The sequence below is a fragment of the Hyperolius riggenbachi genome, chromosome 4, assembly GCF_040937935.1.
Source record: "Hyperolius riggenbachi isolate aHypRig1 chromosome 4, aHypRig1.pri, whole genome shotgun sequence".
In the NCBI taxonomy this organism is placed as follows: Eukaryota; Metazoa; Chordata; class Amphibia; order Anura; family Hyperoliidae; genus Hyperolius; species Hyperolius riggenbachi.
Genome location: NC_090649.1, coordinates 190429979 through 190456167, shown reverse-complemented (window position 1 = coordinate 190456167; position 26189 = coordinate 190429979). Strand labels below are relative to the sequence as shown.

General features: G+C 42.7%; 1 protein-coding gene across 2 annotated transcripts in view; it reads right to left on the bottom strand.

Annotated features, from left to right (window-relative positions):
- XXYLT1 (xyloside xylosyltransferase 1) overlaps window positions 1–26189 on the bottom strand; it is a 279339-nt gene that overhangs the window by 151486 nt on the left and 101664 nt on the right. Inside the window, exon 1 of one of the 2 annotated variants that reach the window (XM_068281153.1) lies at window positions 11527–11602. The exons of the other annotated variant lie outside the window; for it this stretch is intronic. Within the exon in view, the coding sequence (XP_068137254.1) occupies window positions 11527–11548 (22 nt within the window). The 5' untranslated portion in view covers window positions 11549–11602. Of the gene's footprint in view, window positions 1–11526; window positions 11603–26189 lie in introns of those variants that run through there. 2 annotated transcript variants of the gene reach the window in all.

Genomic DNA, 26189 nt, shown 5'->3' with positions numbered 1-26189 from the left:
GTTTTTAATGTTATTCATTTAGGTGCCCCAAAAAAACAAATGCATAATCTCAACAGAATTCAGAGGTTTAAGTGCACCATCCTCTCTCTTCACCTTTATTTAATATTTATTAACTGTATTTATAAAGCGCCAACATATTATGCAGCGCTGTACATTAGTTTAGGTTACAGACAATATTTAGGGGTGACATACAGCAATACGGCAATACAGGAATACAAGAAAACCAGATCACACAGCACAGTATGAGTACAGGGTAATGCTTAGTCAGTAACTGGATGGAGCATGGAGATTAGGCAAGTCAGGTTCACTCAGATGCATAGCATGGGTTCACAGTAATGGAGGTGCATGATCAGGTAGGACACAAAAGGAGGAGGACCCTGGCCAAAGGCTTACAATATAGAGGGAGAGGTAGGAAATGAAAGGTAGGGGACCAGAGTTCAGTTGTGGGTTTATAGCAATTGTGAGGGGTAGGAGGGCCTTCTTGAAGATGTTGAAGGAGGGGGCTACCCTAATGGGTGGAGGTAGGGAGTTCCATAGTGTTGGAGCAGCTCTTGAAAAGTCCTGGAAGCGTGCATGGGACTGGGTGATGCCGGGGGCGGTCGGGCGAAGTTCTTTGGAGGAGCGGAGTGAGCGGCTAGGTGTGTGCCTCTGAGTAAGATCAGAAATGTAGGTTGGACAGGTTTTGTGGACAGATTTGTAGGTCAGACACAGTATCTTGAATCCGATTGTGGACTGGATAGGAAACCCGTGGAGGGATTCATGGAGGGGAGCCGCCGTGGTGGAGCGATGGGAGGAGTGGATAATTCTGGCTGCCGCATTCATGATGGACTGCAGTGGGGCTATTCGGTTCATAGGGAGACCAGAAAGAAGGGCATTGCAGTGGTTAAGACGGGAAATTATGAGGGCATGGATGAGGAGTTTGGTGGTGGCAGAGGTCAGGGAAGGGCGAATCTTACAGATGTTACGAAGGTGGAAGTTGCAGGACTTTGTGAGGTTTTGGATGTGGGGAGTGAAGGAGAGTGCGGAGTCCAGGGTGACAGCCAGACAGCGGGCTTGAGAGGTAGGGCGAATGGTAGTGTGGTTAACAGTGACATGCACATCTGGGAGGTTCATGGATGGCTAAATTCCGTTTTGTCTAGATTTAGTTTCAGGAACCTAGCGGATATCCAGGAGGAGATGGCTGATAAGCAGGAGGAGACCTTGTCCATGGTAGTGGTGGATATGTCAGGGGTGTGGAGGTAGATCTGGGTGTCATCTGCATACAGATGATAGTTAAAACCCATGGAGGAGATAACCTTGCCAATGACTGCTGCTCATTTTTTTTCTGGAAGGTAAAAGGACTTATAACAGTCACAGCAGATGTGAGGCAGAGAAGGTTTTAAAGGATAGACAACAATCAGAAATGGAGCTACAGTCGATCAGGCCGACACTGCACAGACATGTCTCTAGCCTCCAGGATAGCAATACATTCTGCTGGTATGCAGAGAAGGAGGTCTGATAAAGCAGAGCACATGGTGGGTGGGGTGAATGAGGAGAACAATGATAATGGCCAGCGCTCCGCTCCACCTTGTTAGTCACTGCCCGAGGCATCGTGGACCTTTATACTCCCTATTCTCGGCAGAGGCGGTCATTACAGTTTTCTGTTGGTGAGTCAGAAGGTCTTCTATTAAAGTGAATCAGAATGATTCCTCCATGTTCCTCTCATTTCAGGTTTTCTTGTAAAGCACTTCTAAAAGTATTCTTGATGGCACAGCAAAGTGCTCAGCGATTTGCAGATAATATTTTACCTAAAACCATTCTCGTCAAGAAACCTGCCTGCCTATAGCTAACTCGGCAAGCTTACTGAGCTAAGTTTTCTGTGCTTGCTTGTATGAAACAACCAGTTCCATCTTCCAGTTTACTAACAGAGTATAGCTTGGTCATCTATGGAGGAGGGTTTTGGCATGATAATTAATGACTCTTGTGTAGACACATTAATTGCCATCAGCTGATGGTCAATTGTGTCAATGCAGAGCTTTAGCCTGATGAATGGCAAGAAATATAATGCTTTCTACAAGAATAGCTATTGTTTTGTTTTAGTAGAAATCAGAAAGATTACCATCTGGTAGAGATTTTTTAACATATTACAGAGTATGTGCTTGCAACAGCGATCACTACTGATGTTAGTGTGTATGAGAAGACAGAAAAGCATGCATTGTGAGGTGATAGATTTGTGAGGCTCTGATTTGCTGCTCAGTTATGTGCTGAAGCAGAAAGTGATCACAGCAAATAAGACTGTTGTAAATAATCAGCTCGTAGGATTGATCCCATTCTTCTCCATGAGTTCTATTACCCACTAGCATCACTAGTTAGCATTTAGGATGCTTATAATCATTTGTTATAGTCATATGCTTAAAGTATACCTGATGCAAGGCAAAGCTATCCAAGATAACAATCAGAAACAACGCTAAAGTATGTTCATGCTGGATCCACATACCTCTGTCAGTTCCTCTCCTCCTACCCCTTAATCACTCTTTGAAAAATATAACTGCCATTAAAGTCAAATAATTTTCAGACAAGAAATGGCAGACTTGTGGCAATATTCCCCATCAGGGGAGTGAATGAGGTGGGGAAGAGGAGGGAATGAGAGGGTAATAGGAAGGAACATTGCAGCAAGCTTGCCTCTCTCGGGCTCAAAATGTGACTATAGCCAAAAATCGAATTCTTTAACCTCCTTAACAGTAACCCAGATTCAGGCTCGGGCTTGAAATCTGCAGCTCAGAGCGGCATCCCCGAGCTAGACTCCGGGAGGTATATACAGAGCCTAGAGCCTATGCACAGTGGGCATTTGTAACCCACTGCCAGACCCCGGCAGCAATTCTTCTTCCAGTTTTTGGAGGCTCTCTATTCCTCTGGGGAGATTGCTATTTGTCACATGGCGACAGACGAAGATCTCACTATAGGTGCAGAGCTCCACCCGGTGGATGGAGGGAAAATCGTAGCGCTGGATCCAGAGAGGCAAGTTATATGCAGGGGTGCCAAGGATCTATCTTGCGGTATGATTGCACCACTTTTAGACCCTAAAATCCGGAAGTTATCATATACCGCTAGGAAGGTTAAGGAGTGATTATGGAGACCGGTGGGAAGGAAGAGAGGAACGGTCAAAGGACAGAGGTATGTGGATCAAAAATAAACATATCTCTGTGCTTACCTTAGGTAGCTTTACCTCAGGTCTGATATACTTTAATTACTTCATGGCTTTTCCATCACACATGATACCTGAATGTCACAATTCTTGCTTTCATCAGGCTGCATATGGGAAGCCGAATAAACACTGGTCAATCTGATTTACACTCTTTATGGAGCACTGACAGTTCTGTTTTTTTCCCTTCTGACAAATCAAATTTAGCCCCCGGCCCATTCTGCCAAGCTGACAACTGTTTTCTGTCTGAATGAAGTCATCTCTCAAAACATATGGCATTACATACTAGAGACAAGCATGAAAATATTTTTACATAGTAATTAGGCATATATATATATATATATATATATATATATATATATATATATATATATATATATTATATATATATAAAAAATCTGAGTTGCTTAGTTAAGGAATGCAGTGCAATATTAGTGAACTGTGATCAAACGTCACATGCCGGTAGGACTATTTTTCTCCCTGGAGAAAAAAACAAAAGCAGAAAACTGGATCTGCACAATTCACAATAGTATTTCTCTGATGGAAGTCTGCTAAATCCACCTATATAAGCAATCATAATTTACATACAACTGTTGCAATCAGATTTAATCATCAAACCTAATGAGACACAAATGACATTTTTGGTTTGCAGCACTGATCTTAAATCGGACATAAATGGCCATTTTTCTATTTTCCCATGCAGAGAGAAAAAAAATCTGCCACCTTGCAGATTCTTACCCCTCCCATCATCCCTCCAATAGGAATGTAATCTAATATGGATTGCACCTCTGCCTCCACTTGCTTCGTATATGGAGTACAAAGCTCTGCACTGCCAATCATTTGCAGTTTCCACCTGCAGCCCAGCCATCCTCCTGTCATGTTTGATCCATAAAAGAATGGCCTTTTCCAATCAATGTTTAACCGGTAGAATTATCAAACACTAATCAGGAGGCCCAATTTTCAATAGATTAAAAAGGTATTAAAAATCTAGATTACTATGTAGGTACCTTTAGGCCAGTTTTACACCTGGCCAGTGTGTTTGCGGTGCAATGCCACGCCCCGATGCATCACCCCGCAACCCTCAAAATGCCTAACATATGACCCTGCGGCAGAGTGTGCTAACAGGGTCATATGCATAGCACCGCAACCCCACACACATACGCCCCTCGCTCGATGATGTACTTCCTGCTGGACAGGAAGTACATCACTGGGATTCCTGGGTTTCTTAATTGAAATTGAAGCTTCAAATTTGGTTTCAGTGTTTACTGTATGGGGCGAGAGCTGCAGTTGTGCTCCTGCAGTCTATACACAGCTGTTGATAAGAACAAATTACTGTATACACTTTGATCTGGATATATAAACAAAGATCAGTAGATTTCTTCACCAACTGCAAGTGGAATAAAGACTTTTCATTGTGTGATGTTCAAGAGTTCGGTTCTGCTTTAACATGGAACTGAACATGCATAGTTTACAACTGCTGAACCAAGCTTTGGTGCTGGAGGGGAAGTTAACATTATAAAATACATACTGTATGTAAATGATATTCTTTTCTTTCTTTTTTTGCTCAGCCCCTATACTCTCCACTTTGCTGCAGCTCTGATCAGCCCCTTCTACCCTCCACATGACTTGCTCTGGCAGCCTCCCCATCCATCTCCCACCTGCTCTCCTGCCCTCACACTGAAGCAGGTAATGTAAACTCACATGGAAGGTGGGGGCAAGCCAGGCACTGGGGGCTGAATACTTATTTTGCTTACCCTGCCGGACATCAACATTTCAATGTTAGAAAACAAAGTATACATATTGCAATGTAGTAGAGCCTAGTTGTCTCAAAATGCAACCCTCCCTCCCAATAGCCAAATGGCCCTTATAGACAGCATGCACTTTGATCCACATTTCAAAGCACATGCATTATGACATTCAAAAGGGCAACGTGATTAGCCTCCCTGGAGGTATGATTATTTCTGGATTTTAGGGTCTAAAAGTGGTGCAATTTTTTCACATGCTTTTAGACCCTAAAAACAGGAAAAAAAATTATGCCGCAGTGATATCTGCGACATTCCCTGCGCAGACTCACTTCCCTGGGATCCAGCACTACAAGTCTCCCTCCATACTCCGGGTGATGCGGTACCCCTATAGTGAGATTGCTGGCTGTCGCCATGACAACAAATGGCGAGCTCACCCAAGGGATCGAGAGCCTCCAAGGAACGGAATAGCTGCCAGCGTCTAGATCACAGGGAGGCAAGCATCTGCATATGTCCTGGCGGCTACCCGGGGTCAGGCTCGGAATTACTACTCCTGGCTTTTTTTCACCACCCCGAGCATGCCTCTGGGTTACCGCCAAGAAGGTTAACAAAGTAATTGTGGTTCCTGGTACAGAGTGCAATCCATTTTTAGCCCAATAGAAAATGTAGTGGTGGCTGCAATTTTCCAGCATTTGGGATTAGGTTAAATGAATGGTAATGCATGAAAATCACATAGCATACGCATGCTATGCGATTTCCCATTTGAAATCTGCCAAATCACACCTGTAATCACGGAAAAATGTGCATTCAAAAAGAAGTGAAAATCGTGATTGCAAAACACCACAATTGGGATTTTAAATGTGGAGGGGCCAATATTATTGTGAAGTAAAATACACTAAGATCATAAAAGGATGAAAACCTGGTATTTATACTAGTTTTAATTATTCATCAGTAAATGGAACACTGGGTTATAATTACTAATACAGTAATATATGCCTACAATTAAGATTTCTTATGCAGCTTTTCCAAAACAGAAGTCAAAAGCCATGAATAGGCAGAGAACGTGTATTTCCACTGACAACAGAAAGGGCTCAGACCAAATATTTTTGGAAGCACTGGTTACTGGGATTCGTCCAAGTCTGATTATGGATCCAATATTAGAAGCAGCAACATTTACAGTAAGCATGACTGTACCTTCTCAAAACTTCCAGCATTGTTTATCAGTTTGTTTTTACTGCATATTTTTTTCTAGCAGACGTGATGGAGTAAAAACATTTCACTGGCACATTTCAAAATATTCTGGTGATGATGCTTTTTTTCCACGATGGTAACATAACAGGAAGCCATGTAGAGACTCAGGGTAAGTCTAAGCACTGCATAACAATCCAGTCACACACTGTTCTCTTGTAACTCAGACTTTTAGCCAAAGACCTCTACTAACCATTCTGACTCATTATGTTTGCATTTCCTATGCTTCCAGTTAACGTAAATTACAATTTCAATGCTACCAAGCACTTGCCAGACTAGCAAAAAGCAGGTACTGCAGCTAGACACACATTTGTCCATTTCATTAATTACAGTACAGTAGTATCCCTTTATAGTAAACTCCAAGGGACCTGGCAAAGTAGTTTACTATATCAGAAGTTTACAATATCAGAAATTGCCATACTTAAAGAGGAACTCCAGCCTAAACAAACATACTGTCATTAAGTTACATTAGTTATGTTAATTAAAATAGGTAGGTAATATAATCTCTTACCCACACTGTTTTAAAAGAACAGGCAAATATTTTTGGTTGAAAGGAGGTGACAGGGAGCATGAGACACAGTTCCAACTGTCCTGTGTCCTGAGCACCTCTCCCAGTTGCTAGGCAACACGAATAACAACATAGGGAATCCCATCATGCTCTGCACAGCATCAGGGAAAAAAAGCCCGGGCTTTTTTTCTTTGATGGGTGGAGTTTCGCTAAAAATGCAGCTAAAAATGATGCTTTGGTAAGAAAAACAAAGTTCTGATGCTGTGAAACTGTTAGAGAAACACCAAGCCTTTTCAGTTCTGCTCAGTAGATTTTTAGTCCGGAGGTTCACTTTAAAGAGACACTGAAGTGAGAATAAATCTCGCTTCAGTGCTTATATTCAGCAGGGGCATGTGTGCCCCTGCTAAAACGCGGCTATCCCGCGGCTAAACGGGGGTCCCTTACCCCCCAAACCCCCCCCCCCCCCTGCAAAATCTACGACCAACTTGGTCGTAGATTTTGCTGCTGTTGAGGCAGGGCTAACGGCTGCAGCCCTGCCTCTCAGCGCCGTCTATCAGCGGCGCATCGCCGCCTCTCCCCTGCCCCTCTCAGCGAAGGAAGACTGAGAGGGGCGGGGGAGAGGTGGAGATATGCGCTGACAGACGCGCGTGAGGCAGGACTGCGGCCATTAGCCCTGCCTAAATGCGGAAGAGGGGATGCGCTGCACGGAGGGGGATTTGGGAGGTAAAGGACCCCCGTTTAGATGCGGAATAGCAGCGTTTTAGCAGGGGCACACATGCCCTTGCTATATATAAGAGCTGAAGCGAGATTTATTCTCACTTCAGACTCTCTTTAAGCACATAGAATATACTATAGCACTTTATCTTAATTCAATCAATAATTGGGAGCCAATTTTTTTTCAATGCTTCAGCAAGCGAGCACAGTGTCTAAGCTAGATCAAATGCACACAGCTTAACCACCACAGCCTTCAGTCGTTTTTCCCCTTATGCATCCGAGCAATTTTCACGTCCCATTCATTTGCCAATAACTTTATCACTAATTATCACAATGAACTGATCTATATCTTTTTTTCCACCACCTTTAAATTGAAATAAAGAAAGCGATATTCCATTTTTTTTTTATTTTCAGTTCAGACTTGCTCTAAAGAGAGCCCGAGTTAGGCTCATATAATAAAAAAAAAAAAAATCTAGGCTACCTGATCCGGGGGGCTGGGCGGATCAAGTAGCCGCCATCCACGCCACTCCTGAGGCCCACACTGCCCCACTTTAACTTTCAGTAACCTCTGGGTCATGACGCTGGAAGGAGAGATCTCTCTCTCCCAGCACGCAGGAAGGGGGCACAGCCAGGAAGATACACTTGACCAATGGCAGTTGAAAGGCTTGAAAGCCTGCAGGAACGTCCCTAGTGGGCGTCTTGAGCAGGGAATCCCTCTCTTCCCATTGCCCTCCGAGAGATTGTCGCTAATTTCGGAGGGCTATAATGTGGTGTGTGGGGGGGGGGGGGGGATCAGAGAATGGCAGTGGGTGACACAGAGGCATGTCATGAGGCAGAGAACATGCCTCTGTGTCCTATTTGCCCCCCGCCTCGGGTTCTCTTTAACCCATTAAATCCAACAGGATAGGGTTACCCACAAGGCAACTGAGGAAACTGGAGAACCACAGTAGGCCCTCTGAACTGCAGAGTGAGTTGCGACTGGAATGTGGAAAAGTGCCTCACCTGTACAGGATCCGGCGATGAATCTTCTCACTTCAGGCACTTTGCTTTCTGTCTCCATGGCTCTGGTCATTACTTGACCCATCAGGACATACCAGTGGGTTATGTGATGTGATACTGGAGCATCAGAGACAGGATACTTTGTCACTGAAGTAAATGTCTTGGCATTTTTCTACGGGGAGAAAGAGGAGGCGGGGCCAGGCACCAGAAGTCAAGTGATGTGGGGTCTTCGAGATAGTTTGTGCGACAAGGCTTCTCGGGTAAATAACTTTTTTTTTTGACTAGGAGACTGCAGCATTTATATTATTACTCTAAAGGTTCGCTTTAAGTTTAGTTGTGATGTTAAAGCGACCTGAGCACAGTTTTGTGTATTTCATAAGGGAGGTTTGTAATTGGGAGGGGGGGGGGGTCATCATTACTTACCTATGGGAAACAGCACCTCTGGCACTCGACCCATGAATTTGCCATCTTCTCCACCTGACCAACAACATATGGGTGACTTTGAGTATACAGATATAACTTGGATTAGCTGGCTAGCAGTGTGCATGTATGGTTGATGCATGTGTGGTGGGATGGCCATCTCATGCTGCTTTTAGCGGTTTTAATACTATAATACTATTCTTCTAATCAATAGAGTAGTTTGATATTTTTGAATATATTTGGACTAATTTCATGTTTATTGGGATCACCTGCAGCTTAATTACCTCTCCTAACTTGTGTTGTAATATGGAGGACTTTGAAACTCCCGGCAGAGTCTCTGGCGCATGCTTGATGCAATGCATGCCGGGAGAGGTTGTCCATGGAGGCACTGCTGGAAACTCCAAAATCCTGCAGTAGTTGCCGGTCGGGTGGAGAAGATGGCAAATTCCATAGGAACCAGGGTCCAGAGGAGCAGCACCCCAACTGGACATATTCCCCTTATGGGAAAAAAAAATATACACAAAAACAGTATTCAGGTCGCTTTAAAGTCAAGAGACTTCCGTAGATTAGTGTTAGAACATTCTATAAGAGGGGTGTCGGAAAGGGGAAGGTAGGTAGGGGGTGTCAAGGCAGGATTTCCAGATTTTCATGGTATACAGGAGATTGAGGTGAGCCCTGCTGTTCTGCACCGATAAGTCTCAACAGAAAGTAGCACTTTCCTTTAATAGTAAAAAAAGAAAAAAAAAATAGCAAATATCCTTTTCAAAGGCTCAACTTATTTGTTAGGAGGGGTGTAAACACAATTAAAAGCGAGCGGTTTTTAGTTGCACTATAAAAACAAACAGACAACGCAAAGACCTATAAAAGCAGAGACTGGCTCGTGTTATCACAATGACTGCGTTTATTGTATCCCCACGAGGCTCTGTATTGTTCAGCAAGAGTAAATCTATGCATTCTGATGATCAGAGTTCATTATCTACAACAACATGCATCAAAATTAAAGCCTCACAGCTAAGCTCATCTAAGTGAACTTTCATTGTTTAAACGCTTTAAGTATCTGTTCTCTAGTGAGCTATAGAGAGATACAAAATCATAATGCTGCTCAGGGAGGACTGCATTGCAGATTCCTTTCAGCTTTATCTCTTCCTTGTACATCGGTTATACATAATAATGATTGCTTCCAACGCCTGCTTGCTTTCAACCAAAAGGCCATATTACTCCTAAAACTGCCCCCACATTCCATAAATTAGATGCTTGTCCCAGATTATTATGATTATAATTCTAACCTTACGTGCGCTAAAGCTAGATATAAGCATACTGAGCTGCCAGGCTCAAGTTCTGATCCATCTCATGGCTTATTAACAGGGTCATTCCAAAGGCTCAGAGTTTCCATCTTTCCTTCAGACATTGCCAATGCAAACCCTCTCATTCAGTTCCTCGTAGCTGCTGAACTCTTCTCAAATGTTTTCTCTATCAGGCTATTACTAAGATAGAAAATACATCTATCAATCATGTATAACAAATCAAGAAAGCTCAAGTATTTTCACGTTCCCAGATACTCAAGATATGCAGTGGCTGTACCGAAAGCAAAAACTCTGTGTTATGTCCGACACAGAAGTTGAGTCTCATGGTGGGAAAAAAAAACCCAAAATTTCTGTTTAAGGGTCGGTCCACACTTGTCAGGTTGCAGATCGTAATGCGGTTTAACTACTTGCCGACCGGCTATCGCCAATGGGCGTGGCTGCGGCGGCAGCCCCAGGACCGGCTAACGCAGATTGCCGTCAAGTCCTGGGGCTCTGATTTGCAGGAGATCGCACGCAGGCTGCGCGCGCATCTCCTGCTTGGGGGGGTGCAGAGCTCCGCCCCCTCTTCTGTCTCCAAGAGGCGGTTGCCGCTCAGGAGACTGTTAGACGGCGTGATCGCCGTCTCTTTACATAGCACAGCGCTGCGATCAGCAGCAGAGCTGTACTGGGGACAGCCGTGTGACACGGCTGTCCCCCTGGGGGATAAGAGAGCGAGCGGCTCTCATAGGCAAAAGCCTATGACAGCCGATCGCATGATTGGCTAGATGCAGGATGGGAGGTAGGGGAATAACGAAACAAAAAAAAAGCATATTTTGTTTAAAAAACGCACAGATAAATATTTATAAATAAAAAAAATAAATAAATAAAAAAAAACACAACAACTTGGGGGCGATCAGACCCCACTAACAGAGAGCTCTGTTGGTGTGGGGGGGGGGGGGAAATCATTGTGTGCCGTGTTGTGCGGCCCTGCAGCTTTGCCTTAAAGCTGCAGTGGCCATTTTAGTTAAAGGGAAGGTTCAAGCAAAATAAAAAATGAGTTTCACTTACCTGGGGCTTCTACCAGCCCCATGCAGCCATACTGTGCCCTCGTAGTCACTCACTGCTGCTCCAGTCCCCCGCTGGCAGCTTGCCGACCTAGGAGGTCGGCAGGACGCAATGCGTACATTTTTACGCATTCCCGCTAGTGCAGGAACATTAACACATAAATTTTTACGCATTACTGGTTCAATGCGTAAAAATTTACGGCATTTTTTATTTTGCTTGAACCTTCCCTTTAAAATGTGCCCGGTCTTTAGGGGGGTTTACCACTGTAGTCCTCAAGTGGTTAAAATGGATCAGATTTTCTAAAAACTGATAAGTGTTTCAAAATGTTGTGCTTTTGCAGCATCCAATAGATAAAGATGCACTTACTGGCTGGATCCCCAGAATACATGGGAGAAGCGTGCAGAGAACCGGAATCCGGGCACCACAGATATATCAGCAGAAATATTGTAGAACTCAGCACCACTTCAAAGTTTCTTTCACTAAAGTCTTTATTGAAGAAAGTTTAAACAAAGTTATGCAAATAACAATGTATAACAACAGATACATATTTATCATATGTGTATAAATTTACCCAAAAAAGGGTAGTATACACTATATTTGAATGCAGTCAATAAGAAGAAAAAATCAAATGGCAACATAAAGAAAACCAGAAAAACTCTGAACTACCATACATGATTTCAATATAAAGGTGCGTACACACATGCGACTATAGTCGTTTGTATCGATCGTTCTCCGATCTTTACCAACGACGATTGTTACAAAAAACGAACCACCGACTATTAAGGCAAACGACGAACGAGCCAAATCGCTACAAAAGACAGTTCTGTCTCGGCGGATTTTAACCAACGATGATCATTTGCAAAAGTAGTACATCGTTGGAAACGGTCGTTCGTACTAGGCTTGACATGCGCATTTCACTATTTCTATGTGAAACTTCTCATTTTTATGCGCAGGCGCAATAGTTGCTTTACGTGATGTAACTTTTGTTCTAACGATCAGATCGTTACACACCTTTTAAAACTATCTTTACTTAGGTCGTTCTTTCATCAATTAAAAGTTCGTTCGTCGTTCTCAACGAACGATCGTTGTCGCATGTGTGTACGTAGCATAAGAATCAATCCAGGGAGATTCAAATTAACCAGGGCGGTCAAACCGACCATTACTTCCAGGCCGACCTAAGAATCCGCTACAGCATTGTTAGACCTAGAGATGTAAGATCTGGACCACTCTTCCCAGTCTAAGTTATATTTTGATAAAGTGTCATAGTGTGATAAATAAAGTCCATAAGCCATATTTCCTCCACTCTTGAGAGAACCTGCTCAAAAGTTACATTGGCCTGTTTCCAATTTCTGGCTATTGCCCATAGTAATGCACATACCAACACATAATAGACCCGTCTCCATTTTTTAGGAATACTTAGATTATGGGCAAAAAGCAATACATGATATGGTTCTATCTTTATTGTACGTGCACTCAATGCACCTAAATCTCTTTTAATCCTTTCCCAATAGACACCAACAGCCGGACGATCCCAAAATATGTCCTTGAAAGAACCTTCATCCGGACACCCTCTAAAACATTGAGGAGATACTGCAGGAAAGATTTTATGCAAACCTAAAAGGTGTTCTATACCATCTAGTAGTTAATTTTAAAGCAGTGCCCTTTAATGCAGGCGTTCTAGTAGAATTTATTAGGTTGAGGCCTACATTATGCCATTCATGGATGTCCCAGTCAAGTTGTAGCTCATTCTCCCAATCCAGCATATTTTTTGTCTTGTTTTCTTGTGCTGTACCAATCATATGTTGGTATATTCTAGATACTGTTCCAGTGCTAGGTGTAGAGAATAGATAAAGATTTTCAAAGATTGTACAATTAAGTAAAGCATAAGGGGCAGTATGCTTAAGGAAAAAAATGCTTTATCTGTAGATACCTATATTGCCGGAGCATTATAGTTAAATTGGATCAGTGAAAAAGGTAAAAATGTATCGCCCAGCCAAAACCAATTAGAAGTTGTTAGTGAGTTGGCTATCCACCAATGCAATTGTGAGTGATCCTCAAAAGCAGGGGGAAATTCAGGATGGCCTATGAATGATAGACGGGGAGGTTTAATAGAATGCAACTTTATCTTAGTTCCATATATATGCCATAATAAAAATTAGTCAGCCACTATTAGGTTAAAGTGAACCTTAAGTCAGAAAAAAACAATGAGTTTTACTCACCTGGGGCTTCTACCAGCCCCCTGCAGCAGTCCTGTGCCCTCGCAGCCACTCACTAATCCTCTGGTCCTCCGCTGCCAGCTAGTTTCGTTTTTGCCGACAGGCCCGTCAGGACTGGCCACGCGTAGCTTTGTTTTGTCTTTGCTTCTTACATTAGTTGGTCATATATCATTTTCTTCAATGAATATCCAATTTACATCATAGTCTTATGTATAACGTCCTTTTCAGAAATCCATATCAATCTGTTTGCCATATTCAAAAATAATTGTGTCCACAATACAATAGTAGGTATTCCTATGGCATTTAATCACCCATATCTGCTTCATATACTATGTAAAAAGAGATTATACACTGATGTATTCAAGGTTAAGAAGCAAAACTCTTTTTTTTTTCTTTCAATAACCTTAACAACTTAATCCTACCTGCCCTACTGTGCCATGTGCTCGCCACCCATTTCCTCCTTCACCCTCAAATCTCCAGGGAACCCAGATATCCCCCAATCCGTTGTTTCCGTTCCCTCCAATGGCTTCATTAGATCCATGATTTGGTCTCTGTTAAACATTTTTTCAACATACTTCCTCCATATTTTAAAAAATTTCTGTATAGATTTGTACGAGTATTTATCTAGATTTAGCCTTTCCATATGAATAAGATGATTCAGGATACCGTATATACTCGCATACAAGCCGAATTTTTGACCCCCAAAATGGGGGTCAAAAGTTGGGGGGTCGGCTTGTATGCGAGTCTTCCCTGGTGGTCTAGTGGTGGGTGGGTGGGTGGTCCGCGCCCCGCTCCCCCCTCCCCGCTCCCCCCGCGGCTGCCGCTGCTAATACCTGTTTAGGCAGCGGCCGCTTCCTAATCCGCGTTCCTCTTCTCTTCTCAGAGTATACACAGCAGCGTGCCCGGCGCTGCTGCTGTGACGATGCAGGGGGCAGGAAAGAGCGGTTCCCTTGGCAACGGCGATACAGATCGCCGCTATAGGGAGCCGCGCTCTTTCCTGCACTCTACATCGTCACAGCAGCAGCGCCGGGCGCGCTGCTGTGATACTCTGAGAAGAAACTTAAGAAGAGGAACGCGGATTAGGAAGCGGCCGCTTCCTAAACAGGTAATAGCAGCAGCGGGGGGCGGGGGGGCGGAGCACTACCTACCTATGCTGGGCACTAAACTGGGCACTATACTGGCTAAACTGGGCACTATACTGGCTAAACTGGGCACTATACTAGCTAAATTGGGCACTATACTAGCTAAACTGGGCACTATACTGGCTAAACTGGGCACTATACTGGCTAAACTGGGCACTATACTGGCTAAACTGGGCACTATACTAGCTAAACTGGGCACTATACTGGCTAAACTGGGCACTTTACTAGCTAAACTGGGCACTATACTGGCTAAACTGGGCACTATACTGGCTAAACTGGGCACTATACTAGCTAAACTGGGCACTATACTGGCTAAACTGGGCACTATACTGGCTAAACTGGGCACTATACTGGCTAAACTGGGCACTATACTGGCTAAACTGGGCACTATACTAGCTAAACTGGGCACTATACTGGCTAAACTGGGCACTTTACTAGCTAAACTGGGCACTATACTGGCTAAACTGGGCACTTTACTAGCTAAACTGGGCACTATACTAGCTAAACTGGGCACTATACTAGCTAAACTGGGCACTATACTGGCTAAACTGGGCACTATACTAGCTAAACTGGGCACTATACTGGCTAAACTTGGCACTATACTAACTAAACTGGGCACTTTACTAGCCATACTGGGGCACTATACTAGCTAAACTGGGCACTATACTAGCTAAACTGAGGCACTACCTACCCATACTGGGCGCTATACTGGCTATACTGGGCACTATACTGGCAATACTGGGCACTTTACTAGCTATACTGGACACTACCTACCTATACTGGGCACTATACTAGCTATACTGGGACACACTGGGGGGCTGCACCAATCCAGCATTTCCTACCCCCGGCTTATATGGGGGTCAATCATTTTTCCCTGTTTTTTCAGGGAAAAGTTGGGGGGTCGGCTTATATGCGGGTCGGCTTATATGCGAGTATATACGGTACTTTGGAGCAAAGGGAGGGACGGAGGCCTTTCTAAGCATAATTTATTGTAGTAAGATACAAACATTAAAAATAAGTTCTTTTTAATGTTTGTATTTTATTACAATAAATTATGATTAAACTTTTAAGTGGTGCGGAGATCCACAATATTTGTGCTTTTGCAGCATACGTTTCCAGTCCGCTTAAACATGTCAAAAATGTATCCTTCCTTCCTGTGTGTTTATATTGGATAAAGAGGTCCGCAAAGACGACGCTGAGAGGAGAAGCAGGCAGTAGGCAGCCTGCTTTGGCATCCGTTTTGTGTGAAAAAAGTTATCTGTGTACAGGGAGATCTGTTTGTATCACATCCATGTAGAGGGAGATCGGTTTTTGAGTTGCCTTTCATCGCCTCTGCAGGTATCCGGGCTCTGTGAAAATCTGCAAAATCTGGACTCTCTGTTCAGTTTTCTAAAACGAAGCCCACGGCTCCATTTTTTGAAGTGTGTGAAGACGGCCGCTATTTTTAACATCGGTTTCCGAGGCTCTGTTGATACGGTTTTGAAACAAGTGTGAACTGACCCTTATTCACGTTCAGGTTTTGGGAAGTGAGAGAACATGAAGAAGGAGATTATATGAAGGCATTTAGGAACACGAGATGTTATGCTGGGCATACACTGCTCGATTTAGCCGCTTGAGTCTCCCGCTCAAGGCGATTCTCTTACCTTCCGCTTGTTTTTCTTAACTTTTTCCATTGTCCTCAATGCAGAATCGAGCGGCGAAACGATGGGGTGGGAGATTGGATGTGCCGGAAATGATCTATCGAGCCATCTAAATGGCTCAGAATCGAGCCGCGTATTCCCAGCATAAGTGTGGCCACAACAGAAGCAGAGAAACACATACTGATGTAATCAGTGAATAGAAAAATGCTGGAATCACGATCACAAGAAAAGGAGATGAACCTGAGGACCAAGCCTTGTGGTACTCCTATAGAGAGAAGGAATAGTAAGGAGTTGGTAATGGCATGCAGGCCCCTGATGGATATATCAGTGAGGTAGGACAAAGCCAGGAGTGAATTAGACCCTGGATTCCTAGAGAGGTGAGAATCCGGAGAAGAGGGCAATCAACTTTCATCAGCTGATGAAAGATCAAGAATAAGTATAGAGTATCAACCCAATGAAAGATATCTGAGAACTCTGCCAATGAACGATTCTTGCCCAATCCATCGTTCAGCACTGCGCAAAGCAAAAAGGGAACGACGGGGAATTTAGCAAAAATCTGAACGATAATTTGCGATGTGATCCGTCATGATGGTCGTTCAAAACAAAGGGAGTTAGCAGCAAAGTGGTGCACCAAGTCTTTCTGTAAGCTTGTTTGAACATGGATGGGAAAATACCAAGAGACGGCATGGTTACTGTAGGCAGGCTTATTTATATGAATACTGTAAGTTAATAAGGTGCTATTATTAGCGCTACAGTATATTTTTTTTGTCCACAAAGACTCATTGAAACGGGCTGCAAAATGAATGATTAGTGGGCCAGAAATAAAGGTTTAGTGATGACCAAAAGAGTAGTTCTCAAATCTGATTTAAGCGATGTACAAACACTGGATTAAACTCAGCCTGTCCAATGTTGTCTCAAGATCCATCATGCCGGATCTTTAGTAACACCGCATATTGTCCTCCTCACTCACCCCATCCTCTCCCTGCCACTCAGTCGTGCATCGAGTGTTGTCCCCTCTCCCCGTTCCAAAGCAACAGAACACATTCCTAGCCTTCAGTACAGCATCAGGACCCGAACTGTCACCCGAGGGATCGATTCCCAATCCGAGCAAGCTGCATTCATTTTATGTGTTTACGGTACTTAGGTTTAGTCTTATTTCCTCAGAAAGCAATGTTGTTTCACTTGAACCTGGAATTAGCATATACCCCAAATTTTAATCTCATTCTGATCAACACTGGATCTGTTTATCTACATCTTTAAACTGCACATTTGTTATCAGTATAAAGGTCCATGGGTGGCCAGCTTGCCTATTTTTCTGTATTCAGAATATTTTGCTGCTCCTCTCCTGTTAAAACAATATAGATTATGTCCACTGAAACTCAGCACAGTAAGAGTTAACAGATTCCAAATAATCAAAGCCCATGCTTGTCATTTAGCAGGTAAAGGATGTCTAAGCATGTGACAGTCTGTCAGATGGATGACGAATAGGTCATTATCGTCAGCTTCATTATTATTGTAGTAGCAGTTATATTCTGTGCCATCGCTGTAAATGAACAACATCAGACAAAGATCAGCAGGTTCTGCTTTTTTGGCCGATTCAAAGGATATGGTTGAAATCTCATGTTGTCACAGGACATGCTTAATGGGCTTTAGCTCTCTGTGCTGCATCATTCTCCGAGAAAACAGTCATGTTAACCTCACAGCTGATGACTCCCCAATGGCTGACGGCAGATGGAATCGGATAATGAGCACCCATCACATACCGATTCTATCATTCACATGCCTTCAAAAGAGAATTAAGGAGGGGATATCTGACAGCTGAAGGGAAAAGGTAATTTGTTAATCAGGAGAGACATTTGTGCTAGGCAGCTGCATTGTAGTGCAATTTTTGCACAGCAATATCCATTTGTCATGCTTTTTGCACAGATTAAATGAGCAATGAAGCACGTCAGTTTATATCTAGCCAACTATTGCGTTACAGTCATTTGATTCTTTTGAAGCTTCTGTAAAACTTTAAAGCTCTGCAGACATTTAATTTTCAATCAACACCAACTATTACAGTAGGCTGCCCACTACCATGCACAAAAAACAGCCTGTTGTACAATATATTCATCCCCTTCTGCCTGTTTCCTATCGTTACCGCCTGATTTTTTTTCTCACATGCTTCCAAATATTTACACCTTCCTGTCTTGCTTTCCTGTTGACCAAATGTTACCAAGTTCTCTCTCTCTCTGCACTGAAATTAGCAAGCTGCTGTGTGCCAACAGGAAGTAGTATGTTATCCAGACAAATATCGGAAGATGGCAGGAGACTGTAGCACTGCAACTGAAAAAACGCTGGCGTTTCCACATTAAAAGACACTAAAGTGCAAAATTCCATCTGCATTTTTGGGGGGTTATCATCTGCCATTCATCTTCTGTACAAAACTGCCCCACCAATTAAATCCCCATGGTGGTCGAGGTAGAAACAGCAAACAGAAAGGTAAGTGGGTGGAGCTGCTACAGATTTTTGGCTCTGCATTAAAGAGAAACTGTAAACAAGAATTGTAGTTCATCCCAATCAGTAGCTGATACCCCCTTTCCCATAAGAAATCTCTTCCTTTTCACAAACTGATCATCAGGGGGCGCTGTATGGCAGATATTGTGGTGAAATTCCTCCCACAGTGTGATGTCAGGACCATGGTTCAAACATCACACTGTGTGAGCCTTGTTGCATTGTGGTAAATAACCGCTGTTTACAGCTGTTTCCAACTGCCAAAAAAGCAAGCAGCATCTCTTTCCACAGATATCACCTACCAGCAGTAAAAATGTCACCATGTGATAAATGTCAGAATGTAAATCAGGGAAAGGAAAGATTCTACAATGGGCAAATGCGGACTAAATCATTTATACATAACTATTGTAAAAATAAAGCACTTTTTTATTACTTAATTATTTTCACTGGCGTTCCTCTTTAAGATGTCCACCCATGATACAACTTTAATTGTACAATGTTACTAAATGTATGTAGTAGAAGGGTTAAATGGGTGAACAAACCATTATTATTGATTTATAAAGTACCAACATATTCCGTGATGCTGTACAGAGAAAGAAACAAACACGGGGTACATAATACAGATAATGGTATACAAAAAATACATACATTGGTACGTAATAAGGAATTGGTAAACATAGTAATTACAGTGACAGATTTAATATGATAAACAAAATGTATAGATAATTCCAAGACACGAAAGGGTTAGAGAGCCCTGCCCTTGTGAGCTTACAATCTAAAGGAACATGGAGGAAACAAAAAGAGTGGCAGTACACAACATGAATACCTAGAGGCAGTGTGTTAGGTCATATTTAGTAAGGAGCACAACTTGGCTGAAATGTTGAAGGGAGAATGGCCTATGTTCGAGGGTATGTGTTATACTTACCAGTTCCGGGGTCCAGAGCTGACCTTTCAGACTGCTGTTCTGGTAGAGTTCCAGGAACAGCATGGATGCTGTCCCCTTATTGCGGCTGTGGGTGTGTGCTCCATGGAGCGTGCGCATGCCCCTCAAAGGCAAATATAGCCGCCATGGTGGGTGGGACTAGGGCACTCGCAGGCGAAGGCTAGCATGTTTAAACCAGTACTATTCCGTCATTTTGAACAGCTGCAGTGCGTCCCCACACCGTTTGTAACTTAATTCATTGTGCCACTTGTCAGTTCTGTCAGTCCAGCCTTCAGTCAGTCCTGTCACCTGTCAATCAGTCCAGTCATCAGTCTGTCTAGTCGTCATTCCTGTCAGTCCCATCTACCGTCAGCGCAATCACCAGTCACATCAGTCCAGCCAGTAATTCTTGTCATCAGTCCGTTATTCACATGTCATTGAAAATGGAGTCTTTAGTTTTTCTTGTTTACAGGCAGAGTGCATTCTGGCCAATGTCCTGTCTTTCCTAGTCTTTCAGAAAGCTAACCAAACACTGTCACAAAGCCAGTTAGAAGAACCAATGCTATGTGGGTGCCCCTGCCTTATATCAAGACATCTGGACCCACAAATCAGATTGAAAATATTGCAGCCAATGTTTGTTAAACAGACTACCTTATGAACACCATATATGAACATGGATCTGAAGTCTGGGTGATTCCTTGACTTCTTGCCCCTGGAATTGATTTAATAGCCATAAGGTAGCCATACACCCAATGTGGCAAACAGATCCAATGCTCTGTAAGCTAAATTTGATTAAAGAAGGGATCAAATCCCTACATAAATTGCACAAAGATTTTTAATAGATATCACCATGAAGTCTATTGAAAATCTACCAAACCACAGCCTTGCACTGTTTAATACTGTGCAGCACTATGAGCCATCGATCTACTGCTGCTCCCCCTGCCACACCCAAGCGACCCAAATGTTCCATCCAATTGTAATTTTGATCAGTTTTTGCAGAAAATTCTATGTAAAATACAATTGATGCCGCTCAATGGGCTATAGATTTCCTGACGATTTCATCAGAGTGATCGAATCTGCCAGAAACAAAATCAATGCGTGTATGGCCTGCTTTACCCTTCTACTTAAAAGAAAAATGTTCTGGCAGAAGTTTCACTTTAAATTTCTCAGTCTTTTTCTCCCTTGCCAATGCACCAGATAAGAACAGCCTTAATTTGATTGACTAGCATACAATGCAAGGGCCAACTGTAACAATTCATCCTCCATTGTACAGAAATGTTTCGGTAAAGAACATCTAGAAGCCAATGTAAACTTAATTACCATGGGCAGCTTTACAACGCTGTTTAATATAGTGTCAGCCTCAGATGTATCAAACAAAAGCATGTAGTTATTAATCCTTGCTCAAAAGAGGTCAATATACTTAGAATGCAGGCATGAGATATCGCAAACAACTTAATGCTGCTCAAGCTCCTGTTGCCCGTTTCATAAATATATCAGAATCATTTATTTTGCTAAGTACAAACGGGGTGTTGCACCCGGAATTGGTTTTGGCTCATACAGGTTCTGGAAGGATGGGGGGGGGGGGGGATATTGTCCAAAAGTAAAGAGCCGAGGCTTCCATACTACGGCGCCACCAGTCGCACTTGGCAATAATCTGTCATCCCTGGAGGGGAGAGGGAGACGAAGGTTCAGCAGTGATGACCCAGTTCTTCATAGAAACCTTCGGTGATGGCTGATGCTGCTGAGGATCCCGATTGCTGACATCTGGCAGTGCAGGCCAAGGTGTTCCAGTTGAAAAGGTGCAGTAGTGTTAATTTCTGTGGTGGGTCCCAACTCCCTAGTGGGAGACCATAGTGAAGACTATCGGAGGTTAATAAAATAGTGTTTGTGTGACCACAGTCTCCTGCACACAGATGCACTGAGCGATTTTCACTGCAGAAACATGCATGTAGCTGCAACTGTACGGTCACTGGTTCTTTAATTACCAGCAATCCTTGCTATATTCTGCTATGACCCAGTCAGGAAGTGCTAGGTTCTGTCACCTAATAACACCATTTTTTAATATACAGTATCTAGCTGCGTTCCCCACAATTCTCCCCTGCCCCGAGCCTGGTCAATAAAAGACAGCATGTTACAACCCGTTCTCACGTTTGTTCTGTTTTCATGATTATTTCTCAGGCTTTCTCTGACAGTTCATTTCTTCTGCCCTGCGTATCCCATGAACTAGTTACTTTCACAGGAAAATGCCACAGCATCAGAGATATCATCTGTCTAGAATAGTTTTGACTTTGACTACAGTAGCCTTCCTGTTAGGAGCAGTGTATGCAGATTTATCTACAGTTGACAATTCTTCTAACAAATGAATGTCTATTTTTAGAAAATAATCACTGTATTATGTCTGGAGCCATCAGGGCATTAGACATGCACAACTGATGTTTTCTTCTGAATGTAAGAAATTGAACACAAACAGTGCAGATTCAACAACATATAATCCAGGAATACAAAAAATGGTGTAATATAATTCCAAAATTGATGTCCTTTCAGATTAATAGAATACTGCATACATGTATGTCCTCGAGTAAAGGTGGCCATACACTGGATGATGGCTGCCAATGGGCCCAAAAGATTCTAATTGAAATCTGAACACAGAAGGATATTTCCCTGCCTCACACTGCAAATACATTTTTTTAAAAAATCTATGGAATGTTCGCATCAAGGCCGGCTGATGGGCACCCCATGTCTCCCACCATCTAACAGTGATCCTGCAGGGCCCTTGCCCCTTATTTAAAGTATTTATATAGCGCCGGCATATTACGCAGAGCTGTACAGAGTATGTTGTCTTGTCACTAACTGTCCCTCAGAGGGGCTCACATTCTAGTCCCTACCATAGTCAGTAGACTTGAAGAAAGGAAAAGGAGGCACCGCTTCTTTAAAATTCCTTTATTCCGGTGGGGGAAGTAGCAGGTACCACCGGAATAAAGGAATTTTAAAGAAGCGGTGCCTCCTTTTCCTTTCTTCAAGTCTACTGGATGCAACAAACTTGTGGATGAGCACGCTCCTTCTTCCGGGTCCGGTGTGTCTGCCCTGCTGCGTTTGGTGCCAGGTACTGTTCTTTTCCTCTCAAACATTGTCGCCCTACCATAGTCACATGTCTATGTATGTATCGTGTAGTGCATGGATCATAGTCTAGGGCCAATTAACTTATCTGTATGTTTTTGGGATGTGGGAGGAAACCGGAGTGACCCGGAGGAAACCCACACAGACATGAGGAGAACATACAAACTCCTTGCAGATGTTGACCTGGCTGGGATTTGAACTGGGAACCCAGCACTGCAAGGCAAAAGCGCTAACCACTACGCCACCATGCTGCCTGATGCAGCAGAGTGCACTTACCTGTCTACCAGTGCGATCTGTCTGTGTCCTCCTCCGGGCCAGCTCTTCTCTGCCACACAGTGTCATGTTACTTGACTACTTACATGCTGCTGGGTCACAGAGAAGATGCAGGGAGGAAGACAGATGCACACAGGACACATGCCAGTGGACAGGTGAGTGAGCTATGCTTCGAGCCCTCTGCAGGGGCCCCCAGGAGAGCACTATCCTATCTAGATGATGGGTAAACTGGTGGGCCAATCAGCTGGCCATCAATGTACGGTTGCTACCACCACCTTCCGTCCTCTTTCAAACTAGAACATTCTGTCCGGAACAATAATTCTGATTGATTTTGGCTGGAAGTAGGTCGAAATAACGATCTGGCGGCCATGTTGGGGTATCAATTCCCAGCAGATTCAATAACAGTAGCTAAAGACATTAGTGCATGGTTAGCACTAGACCGGTTGCCCTGAAGTTTGATGGGGTTAACAATTGACTGAAAATGGATGAAGATGGCATGAATTTTCTATTTGCCTGCTCACGCATATTCATTTCTGGAAGTCCACATCCATTTGTCTGTTTCAACAGAAAAAATAAATAAATAAAAAACACAATTAAAGTCTATGGTAATATGGAGAAGTGCGTTTTGTGTCCATATTTTAATGGAAACACAGATGACAAAGTTCCTGTCAAGAACTTCCTGTCCCAATGCCATCTTGGATGCCACTAGGAGAGAGAGAGAGAGAGAGGCAGAGAGAGAGAGAGAGAGAGAGAGAGAGAGAGAGAGACAGAGTGAGTGAGTGAGAGAGAGAGAGAGAGAGAGAGAGAGACATAAAGCAGAACAGTGTATGGGCAGACTAAAGGCAAGGAGTTGACAAATGAAAAAAAAAGTTATGGTTGGACTCTAACTACTCCTGCAGCTTGCCCTCTAGCATCACCACCAACCACAGACCTCTGTAGGACATGAGGGAAAACTAATGATGGTACTGTCTAGCACCTAGGCTCTCAACATGCGGTACGCGTACCCCAGGGGGTACTTCTGATGGGTCCAGGGGGTACTCGGGCTTGATGTGTTTAATTAAGTTTAATAAATTTATGGTTTCAGAAAATAAATGGTTTCAGAAAATAACAAATCCTATTTAAACAACAGCCAAACTAGTATTTCAGCTAATTAAAAACAATAGCAAATGCTTGGAAACGGTTTAGAAACAATTATCAAGTACTACTATTCAGTGTATCTGTATCAAGGGGTACTTGAAATAGTTCTTACCATATCAGGGGGTACTTGGCCAGCACAGGCTTTCAAAAGGGGTACATACCCATGAAATGTTGAGAAACACTGGTCTAGCACATTAGTGCTGATAGCTAGCAGCAAGACTATCTATGGACTATCAGTAAAATAAGATCATAAAATAAGACAAGAGTGCACAGATAATTATTACTGTGATCATCATCACCATTCATTTATGCAGCACTGACATCTTCTGCAGCACTTTGCAGACTACAGTACATTGAACAATGCACATCACTAGCTGTCCCTCATGGGATCTTACAATCTAATGCCCCCCATTCATGTCATAGGGAAATGCCCCTACAACTGTTGTGATCCTACAGTTTGTGCAAGGTTTGCACAAAGTATTAAATGTGGCTATCTGACAACCATGTAGATTTACCATCCAGGATTTTCAATAGCTTTATATTAATCTCTTAACTACTTATGTACAGGCATTTGTTTAATTTCCAATACACTGACTTAAAATAAGACGTAAGTCAGTGAGGAGTTAAATCTCTTAATTCCTAGTGATTAATCATCCTAGTGTAGCCTTACAACCCTGGGAGACCGCAGTTTCATCCTACATGCACGGTCATTATTCACTGCATGTACCATTACTGATCACAAGGAAATAATTGAGAGCACCAGGTTATCTCAGTGCTGCTGTTCTTTATTAGCAAAAACCAAAAAGATATTGGATGAAACATTACAACTCTTCTGATTACCATCATAACACCACCAGCTCCTTGCATTACTAAACCACATGAGTTCCTTCTTGGGGAGAAACACAAAAGTGTGAGACTCTACCCATGTATGGCCACCTTCAGAGGAAAGCAATATTGCCACATTGCATGTAAACAGGCTTAATCCAGTGTATGGGCAAACTATACGAAGACTTAAAGAGGAGCTGTCAGCCATACTATCTCAGGAAAAAAAAACAAATATATAAGTAGATAAATAATTGCTCTACTTACATAACATATGTATTGCACTGTCCACGTTATGATTCCTGTGAATTTTATAAAGGAAAAGTAGAGAATCCTATTCTAGACAGTTTCCATATTTACTGTGGGTATTTTGAAGCCAGTCATGATGGAATATCCGCCCTTAGTCTCCTCTGCCTGATTTGCCCGCCCTTCACTATAGAAAGTGCATTGTTTCAGCCTGAGAAATTTTGGTCAATCAGAGAGGAAAACAGGAGGAAAAGAGGCTTCAGCCAATCAGGCTGCATTAGTTAAGTCTGAGGGGAAGTAGAGAAGCAAAAAAAGACAACCCAGCATGCCCTGCAACTTCTCTTTTGTATACCAAATTTTCTGTATACCAAATAAGAGTCTGGTGAACTGGGGAATGATCATTTATCAACAAGAAAAGTAATAGTGATTTTAACTTTTGGATTGCCTGATTAGCATCCTTATTACTTGTTTACCAGATACAAATAAAGAATTAATTTTTAATTTTATGCCCGACAGTTAATCTTTAAGGTAAAAGCAAATAGATGACACATGAGAAAGAAAATACAAGAAATTCATAAGCCCAGCAAATTTAGGCTTTGAGGTTCCACTGATGTACAGGTTGTTTTATTGTACAGACTGTCCCCTACTTACAAACCATTTCCTTTCCGGGAGATTTTTTTTAAAGTTGAATTGGTTTGTAAGTCGAGTCCTCTGATAAACATGGTGAAGCATGGATAAGTGATTTACTTTCGGACCACTCTGGATTTAGACAAATAATATAAACAATGTTTTGTGGATGTTTTTAAAGTGTTTTAAACTACTGTACTTATGTTATACAATACCGTAACATTTAACAACAAAAATATGCAATAAAAAACAGTATTGTATATTTTGTTTAAAGAGACAACATTGTTTGTCTCTGAAACGTAACTGGCGTTGTTAGCAAGGAAGGGACTGCCTAGATTTTTGTTTCTTTAAAGAGGAACTGTCGTAAAAATCTTAAAATTTAAAACACATACAA